We start from the raw sequence: 9,387 nt of genomic DNA on the forward strand, positions 1-9,387 counted from the left end.
TTTTCAAGCTTTTTTCATTAGTTTTCTTTTTTTTATATACATAATAGTTATAAACTCAAAGAATATGCATCTTTTACATTTTTCAATTTGGTTTATCTTTGGTTAATGATCAAACCAAACCATGGGAAATCAAGTAGTATGTGACGTAATCACCAATGCACTTGGACGTGGATTGCTTTGTTGGGCTTCAAGATCCAAGGCAAGCCCACAACATAGATGAATTTGAGGCTCCAATCCTTTTATGTTTTAGCTGGATTAATTCAGAATATGATGGCAGCATTTTCTCGTGAATCTGCTGCAAGTACATCTTCTGCAAAACTCTCAAAAAGGCAAGACTAACTGCCGCCGGTGTACCGGCACAAGGTATCCAACAAAGATGGTTGTGCATTACTAACCGAAAATTGAAGCCGACGAAAGAATGTTAGGACATTCACTGGATTTTCAACTTCGTGAACGCAGGCAATGACTTCTGCCCCGATTGCCAACAAAGTGAATGTGCTTGAGAACCGGCTTTGGACGTAAGGATTCATGGATATCGAAAGACCTGGGCATTGCTTGAAGTTGATGATGACCGATGATGACTTACGAAGAAATTGCCATGGCCTCGCTCAAAGCACACAGCCCAGATGAGTGCATACAGTTTTCCTCCTAAAGAAAGAAAGTTAGCTTGAGAATCATATGAGATCTAGACCGAAGCCGAACCTACGAATACTGAGAGTACGACAGAGCTACGTACGAAATGCTAAAGGAAAACAACGTGACAAGATTAACAAGGCCAAACCATACGAAATATGAGCATCCAGATCATATTATGGCACAATGAACTTTAAAAAAGGTCAAGTTTTATGAAACATTCCAGCAGAGACCAATTACAACTGTTGGGCCAAAGAGGAAAAACATCCTAAAACATATTACGGATTAGGAAAAGCTTTAGGGCAAAATCCAGTAGAAATAGTACAAGAATAACTGACAAGGCAAAATACGGTACACCAAATATTTTACCGCAAGTGCACCGTCTGTAGGTTAACAACACCACTGTTTCTGAAATACTCAAATTTCACCAGCTCCACAATCATTTAAAAGAAACAACTCCTACATCATCAATTATGCAGCCAAGGAACATACGATTTCTGTGTAGACTGCATGACCACCCAACTATCTATCAAAGGTTATTTGCACACATTAGCGTAGCTTGTAAAACTATGATTCTTTTGCTGTTGGTCCTAGACCATATACTCAAACACAACAAAAAACAAATTCACAATCAGTTGTTATGCTTGCCCTGTACTGGGGTCGAGTTAAGGTATCCGATTCAGTTCTTGCCAAAAGCAATACCACACACGGCATTACTTTTGAGTTTTCGGATCAAATCCACCGCAGCATCCTTTTTAACAAATGATAAATAACCCCTTTTAATGCTTAGAAACGAGTGAACCATCAATATTCATTTCTTATAACCCCTACCAAATGGTTCCTACCCTGTCCTCCCATCCCCCAAACTATATTGTATGAAGTATGTCATCACGCTAAGCATTGAAGCCAACACTATCGGTTACCAGTTTACAGACAGTAGTATGGAGAACAAAGCTTTCCTGACATAAACGAAGGAACCTCAAAAGAATACCAATATAACGACCCTATCATCCAAGCCAAGCAAGAATACAATCCTATCATCCGAGCTATGTATCATTTCAACCGACAACAACATAACTGCCACGCTAGTTGAATTCGCAACATGCTGCTAGAAACCTACGAACATACAATAAATGCAAGAAGCAAAGGGCATCACAAAAGGAAGGATGAAATGAACGCCGGTTCCAAATTACTCATTTAACATATACTTTATTTGAATCAAAATATGGTAGTGTTACATCAACAAACTACAAGTCGAAACTCTAGCTCAAAAACTAAAGAAAACTCCCATTGCGTTGATGGGAAAACAACAATTAAAGTACAAAAAGATGAACAAATAGCTAATGTTACAACACAAACTATGATTCTCATTGTTGTAATTATGTTATTGTAAGAACAAAAGGATTACACTATTCTACTAAACCAAAAAGAACAAGGAAAGCCAGACTCACGAGAACCCCTTCCGGAGCTTCTGGATGGCGGCGTACATTTTCCGCCGTGAACCGACGGCGTTGATACCCATATCCTTAAGATCCTCCAAAGTCAGCATCGGCAGCACCTCGTCGTCCACCTCGTGTATCTCGAACACCGGCGTGTACCGGCTCAGCCCCAATTCTATCAGCCACGACCTCACCCCACTCCAATTCGACTCCGGCATGTTATCCGCCTCAACGGCATCATTCTCCCTGCTCACCGACGCCCTAGCCCAATTTCCCGCCATCCTCCTCTGCCCATCCCACATATCCTCCCCCGCGTCGTCCCCCGAGTTCACTGGAGTGCTGCCCCTCACCGGACTATCCTGATCGGGATCCGCGCTGAACCACTCGCCACCCTCCTCTCTGCTATCGCCGTCGTCGAGCTTCGAATTGGAAGCCCAATTCGATCGGATCCTCTTGGTCCCCGTGGCTCGCTTCGCCTTGACTCTCCGGCTCCCGAACTCGAACCCTCCGTCGCCGTTTTGGTTCCTCTCATCGGGCGGCGTCATTTCGTTGGACTCGTTGCCGTTGACGAGGTTGGTGATTGACCGGGCCTTGACCGATTTGGAGTCCTTGGGGAGCCTCCAGCCGGGCCTGGCTCGTCGCATATGTGATTCAAATGAGCCAGTAGCGGCGGGCTGGTCGCCGATCTCGCCTAATCGGACGCTGGGGCGTCGCTGCCTTTTGGGGCCCAATTGGGGGCCGTGGTTCTCCGCGGCGTGTACGGCCGTTGTGGTTGCTATTGTCGTTGTGGCAGTTAAGGATGCTTCTGTATTTATCAGCTGTGTCGTTGTGGTGGTTGGAATTGTCGGGCCGGCGGTGATAGGAGCTTCCGGTGGCTGTAGCTCAGCTGCCATGAGAGTGAAGTGGGAAAAGGGTACAGAGAGTGCGCGTAGTATAAAGGATCCGCTAGTTCTAGATAAGCATCCTTGTCTCAATATCCACCGTTGGATCAGGATTATTGGTTGATAATCCAACGGCGGAGGTAAAGGCGATGGGATTTTCAAAATATTTGGGCCTGGAGCGCTCCGTTGCTTTGCCTTATGGACTCGTATGTAGAACCGTCCTTCTACTAAAATGGGTTGGAAATAGCTGACCTGTATAATAACATGGGATGCCCTTACATAACTTCTTGAGATATTTTACATACAATCGATTTTTTTTCTTGAATTTTACTCTTAGCCATTCCTATATTCGAACGAAGTATTTTTTAATTAAATCATGAATTACAAATGTCTAGAAAAGTTCTATTGTTATTTCTCCACGCAATCCACATTGATATAATAAAAGTTAGGGACCTACAACAATCACCGAATGTTCGAATTGCTTTTTTCTTACCACACCTCATATTCATTCTTCCCATAAAACCTTTCAATCTCATACCACTACCGTGAACCGGAAGCCTCAAAGCCACCACCACAAATTCCAGTCAACTTTGTTTCTACGGATGGAGGAGGAAAACTTTGAACTCACTACTTGTTCCAATGCTGGATAGACCGAAGGAAATATCACTAGATTAAGAGCTAATTAGTGGCCAATTTTGAACTTGAAGATCTAATACCAATTAAAATTTTGAACAAAACTTGTAGCCGAACGATCGCATAAACATTAACAAAGTAGGCAGTTGCAAACAATCACAAAGACAAGATATAGCATTGTTCAGCCAATCACACGTAAAAGAAGATGATCACAATTTTGAAATGGAAGTAGTTTCAATCAATCACACGTAAAAGTCATCCAGGTTGTATTCAAACAATTATGGCACCACCATGTTGCGCATCCAGAAGCACCAAATCTGAAACTGGAGGCACCGACGAAGGAGGAGTACTTGCCTCTCGCTCGAACATCCTGATTTGAGAATTCTCGTCGCACTTCATTATTCATACTCACAATTGAATCTACGGAAGCTTTGGTATCCAATCAACCTTGCTTGAGCACCAAATAACGTGTCTATAGATCCCAACAAGCTTTTCCCGGAATGAAATAGATCAAAATCGCAAAACGACATACCAAGAATAGTCAGTGCACTGGGATAGAAATTATACGTATTTTAAAAGAAAAAACTGGATTGCAAATATTGCAAATGTGAAACCCTAGACTGAAATACCTGGAGAGTCTTGGGCAGAAAGCTATATACGTTGCCGTGATTGGAGCATCGTGACCTCAGAACTAACAACAAATTGAGAAATTATTAGAGCTTATACATGTAAGCAAGAAACAAATAAAGTACTTTTACACCACAAAGAAGCTGATAACATAATTTGTATCAGTTGCAGCTTATGCTGCTGTGCAATATAAGAGAGATGTTCCTTTTAATTGCTTCTTTGTAGCTGCTCAAGGAACGGTAGTACAATACTACCAACAATTTCTCTATCGGGTATGCTTAGGTTACAGTTATTGAATAATCAGCGAAACATAATGAGTTGAAAATTAGAACAAGCAGTATATAACAAAGGGCAGGTCAGATCGTCAGAGTAGGAGCATGAACATGAAGTAGAAAAACAGTAAAAAACAGAGAACCAACAATGGAGAATAACAGTAAAAATTTAAAGAAGATTAAATAAATTTTAGAAAAAAAGGTAATATGAAGCTGCTGAAGTAAACAACACAAATGAAATCCGTTGCGGATCCTTGCTGTAATTTTACTTGTTTAATAAGAAAACAAAACACAAATGAAGTAACCTCGAGATTTTTAAATTCAAGAAGTACCTGTCCAACATGTCGGCAAATACAACGGAAGGCACGTGTTGGACTTTATCGAAATCCTCTCCTTCTACCTGAAGCCTGTTACGAAATGTCGTAGACATCCTTGCGAAGCTTAACTCCCTGAGCGTAGTAAGATACCTCAGCCCGTTTGGAATTTCGGTCAATCTGTAGCAAGCTTGTATGAACAATCGGCGGAGGCTCGGCATGGCTCCTCTTTCCACCTTCAAGTCCTTTAACTCATACATAGAAACAAGGGAAAGACATTCAAGATGACGAAAGCCTTCGTTGGAGAAAACCAGTGTGTCTGAAATTGAACTCTCAAAAGTTTCTTCCATTAGGCATAGGATTTTCAAATTTGGCAACTTCGCTAGTACCGCCATTTGGTTGTGGTTGAGATCACACCGGCACAGAGATAACTTAGTGAGGTTTGGAAAGTGCTGAAGGTCTCCAAGTAACTCTACTGTTCGACCAATCAATTGCAGCTTGTACACATGACGACAACTCAATACTATTTGTGTTACCTCCGTGCCACTGTCAGTTCCAAGTAAGTTGTGCACAAATAGAGATCGAATGCCATTGAGTGTGCTGCTTATACCTTTCAAGGTTTCCTTCAAATTTTTCAAGGGGCTTGCCAATTCTATGGCCAGTTTTCTGAGACCGGTTAACCCAGCAAGATCATTCAACTCACAACAGCGACTCGAAACATAATTTAAAGTCTGCAAATTGTGAAGAGTAGATAGGTGTAGTCTATTACCACGTGCGGTGTAAGACAAGGGTAAATACAAATGCCTCAGTTGCACCATCTTCCAAAATACATATGGTAACATATCCGAGTCATAATGAAAGCGAAGATCCAGAGTTTGCAAAAGTATCAAATTGCCCAGGGAAGATGGCAACCGTTTTATATGACTATCTCTTAGACTTAAGAATCTCAAGAGGACCATATTCCCAATTTCATTTGGAAAGTCTACTAATGCAGTCATACCTTCAACCTTCAAAACTCTGAGCAATTTGAAGTCCTTAAACAGTGATGATACTAGCTTTTTATTTTTTGGATGCCAATCTAATGGGCCAAAGTATAAAAGAGACCTGAGACGGGCATCTCTTTCATAACTTGATGGAACTAATTTATCAACATTTTCATCCAAGCAGATGGCAAGTCTTCGAACCTTACCCGCTGGTATTGCCTTGGCTATCGTCAGAGGAGGAGAAGAATACATAGTCTCACTTCTGTGCAATGATTTGACATTTTGGAGAAAGCCCTCCTCTTCTGACTTTATCAAACACAAGTCTCGCATAAGATCATGAAGACGACAAGACTTGATCTTTCTAACAGAACCCCGTTCCCCAATTTGAACCACACACCTGTCCACCAGTTCATTTAAGTAGTTGTATGCTATCTCCTCCATTGCTTCTACTAAACCTTGTCCTTGTTGTAGTGGCATAGATATAAAACCTTCTGCCATCCACAGTTGAGTCAATCTTTTCACTGGTATCTCAAAATCTTCTGGGAACATGCCTAAATACAAAAAGCATGATTTTAAGTGATAGGGTAAGTTATCATAACTCAATGCCAACACCCACATTGTACCCGTGCATTCTTGTTCATGGCCTTTGCCTCTTCTTATGTATGCATAAACATTGTTAAGCACTGTATCCCACTCTTCAATTGTATCCTTTCTAGCAAGGAGTCCTGCGAGCACAATGACAGCTAATGGCAAACCGGCACAATGTTGAAGCATCTTCTTTCCTATTTCTTTCATCTTTCCGAAAACTTCCGAGGCTGACAAATAATGAAACACCACATTAATTATTTGTCATATTAACAACTGCATTGTCTAATGGAGAGTTAAAGAAATGAATTTATCAAATACATACAGTATAAGTTAATGGTTTTACTAAACGGATGCTAGATATCTCACCTAATACACACACACACACACACACACACACACACACACACACACACACACACACACACACACACATATAGTTCTAGATAACTGAAAAAACAATATAATTTATCTTAGATACTATCTTTTTATCTATATACACCAGGGTAAATGGTGAATTACTCTAGTGGTTAGGATCTTCCTCTTAAACCTACTGCATCATGCATTCAAACCTTTTTCTCTTCCCTTAGTGTAGAATATCGAACATCAATTTGGTACAAAACGTAGTATTCCTACTAGGTTTACTCTCCCATATATCGTTTAGCAATGTAATTGAAATAACTAGATGTACTTATACATGTGAAATTGTTTTGAAATATCTACGTGCTAGAAATTGTTTGAAACCCATTTGTTTTCTTCATGTCCTCCTTGTTCGAATCTTTAGCATACACGGAGGTTCGAAAACGTATTTCTTTTTAATTTGTGTAAAATGGAATATGAAATCAATTGAAATAAGAAATTAAAGTAATCCAGGAGAATAGAATGGGGTGAGAAATTACTTATTTCTTCTCTTCCGAAGATTGCTATCTTCTCCAATAGTTCCCAACTTTCATCTTCGTTCAACGGCCGAGGTTCGTGGAGGATACCATTTCTATCTGCTGCATGCAAAGCTACTTCCTTGACTCGAGTTGTGAGTAATATTCTGCTTTCTGTTCTCTGATTTAGTGGAAATGCAGCTTTCAAAGACTCCCATGTCTCGATGCTCCAAATATCATCGATGACAACCAAACATCTACTTTCTTGCTGTAGAAGATAAATTTTCTTGGCTATTTCATCATCTGTCATTTTTGCAATTTCTTCTCTTTGCACGGTGGTAGCAGAAAGAAGTTTAATTAAAAGTTGTTCCCAAACATCTCTTACTTGACATTGTTGAGAGATACATACCCACACAAAGCTGCCAAAATGGCGTCTAACTTCATCATGATGATAAATCTGTTTTGCAAGAGTTGTCTTTCCTAGACCGCCCATGCCCCAGATAGAAACAACTTGGTGTCTGGGCTCTTTCTTCACCAACTGCATAACCAATTCTCGTACGTCAGCTTCTAAACCGACAACATCACGATCCATAATATGAGAATAGCTTCTTCTTAGTTTTTGCCGCCTCTCATACAAAGAAGTGGCTATTTCCATGATGTCATGATCTCGCAAGCTTGACCTGCAATTGGAAAGCTGGGTGGTAATTTTCTCAATTGCTGAGCCAATTTTGTGAAGATCAACTGCTTCCTTCAGCACACAAACAAACCTTTTCAGAACCTTCATAATACCTCCTTCCCTCTTCGAGGCCACTTGGAGGACAAAAATTTCTATGACATCCTCCAAATCATAAGCAGCATTTCTAATTTCCACGACCAGAATATGTACCGTTTTATCATCTCGTTGCCTTACATCTGCATCTTTCAGAAAACCCTGCACTAATTGTAGCTCAGTTCGTGCAGCCTCAACTTGATCGCTGACTCCATGCAAGAACTTCGCTTCTTGAAGGATTAAGTCTCCAAGCCTTTCAACCACAAAGGAAACCACTGCCTCAGCCATATCGATTGCGCGCACAAGGAAAACAACTTATAGACTTTTAGTTTCAAAGTATTTCTACTTCATAAAGAGTTCTGAATGAACAAGACAATATACGCACGTAGGCAAACAAGTAAATGGTTACAGGCAACCAAAACTTTACTCCTCGAAACCGTGTGTTTTCGAGGTTGTTTCTTCTTCAAACTTGTCCTAGGAGCCTCGGGGAGTTGGAAGGAAGCTCCCACAACCTTCAAAACGTCGTGACTCGGCCGGGATCACGTCGGAATGAACTTGTCCGAGTCGGACCTTCCGAGTTGACGAGTCAAAACTCGTCCGTTTCACGATCTGGTTGTATGGTTGGGTTCGTGGTGACGAGGGGAGTACGATGGTGGAGTTTTTAAACTCGATCCGTGAAGATTTGGTGAAGGTCCTTGTAGTTGCAGAGGTGAAGAAGCTCGGGTGAGGAGAGAGGGGGAAAAGATGGCAGATAGGGAAAGTGAGTTCTGATCGGTGGAAAAGGAAGAGAGGGTGAGTGAGGAGCAAAAAGTTGCAACAATGAGGGAAGCAAAATAAGAGCGTGGGAACCCAGGCAATACAATATACTATTCGTTCATGGGTAAAATTTGTCATTTAATTATTTTTTGCATCTTCATCATTTCCCTTCAATAGTTTAGGAAATATGTAATAAAATATTAGTATTATTTTTATTTATAAAATAATATAAAATAATTTTATTTGTAATTTTAGATAAAATTTTTAATCGTTCTCGTTGCGCCACGTGTCATTATCTAAAAAATTATAAAATAATACAAAATAATTTTATTTGTAATTTCGGATAAGATTTTTAATCGTTCTCGTTGCGCCACGTGTCATAAAATCCAAAAATACAATTATTGGCGATGGATTTCCAATAAAATTTTGAATCGTAGTCGTTGCGTTACGTGTCATTATTTGAAAATATAATTATTGGTAATGGATTTCCGATAAGATTATTAACCAGTCATGTCACGTCACATGTGTTTACAATATTTGATGATAGATTTCCATCAGATTTTTAACGAATGACGGCATGTCACTTGACATTATCTACAACCCAATCCTTTATGAATCCT

General features: G+C 40.4%; 1 protein-coding gene and 1 pseudogene across 1 annotated transcript; both read right to left on the minus strand.

Moving 5' to 3' along the window:
* LOC103967271 lies at positions 1–3,010 on the minus strand. The gene is made up of 2 exons (XM_009380546.2): positions 2,085–3,010; positions 1–648 (listed from the first exon to the last, which is right to left on the minus strand). Exons 1-2 carry the CDS (start codon positions 2,963–2,965, stop codon positions 609–611), a joined length of 921 nt encoding a protein of 306 aa, XP_009378821.1. The 5' UTR covers positions 2,966–3,010; the 3' UTR covers positions 1–608.
* Positions 3,011–3,691: 681 nt separating this feature from the next.
* LOC103967272 lies at positions 3,692–8,831 on the minus strand (annotated as a pseudogene).
* Between the last annotated feature and the right edge of the window lie 556 nt (positions 8,832–9,387).

Source organism: the organism of the source record quoted next, unplaced genomic scaffold, assembly GCF_019419815.1.
Source record: "Pyrus x bretschneideri cultivar Hongxiangsu unplaced genomic scaffold, Pyrus_bretschneideri_v1 Contig6, whole genome shotgun sequence".
Taxonomy (NCBI): domain Eukaryota; kingdom Viridiplantae; phylum Streptophyta; class Magnoliopsida; order Rosales; family Rosaceae; genus Pyrus; species Pyrus x bretschneideri.

What these genes read in the sequence shown, in the direction of transcription:
- LOC103967271 (XM_009380546.2), bottom strand. Translation starts at nt 2,965, where the DNA reads ATGGCAGCTGAGCTACAGCCACCGGAAGCTCCTATCACCGCCGGCCCG. An exon ending in AAGCTCCGGAAGGGGTTCTC is followed by an intron (nt 649 to 2,084) that starts GTGAGTCTGGCT and finishes TTCTTTCTTTAG; the next exon opens with GAGGAAAACTGTATGCACTC.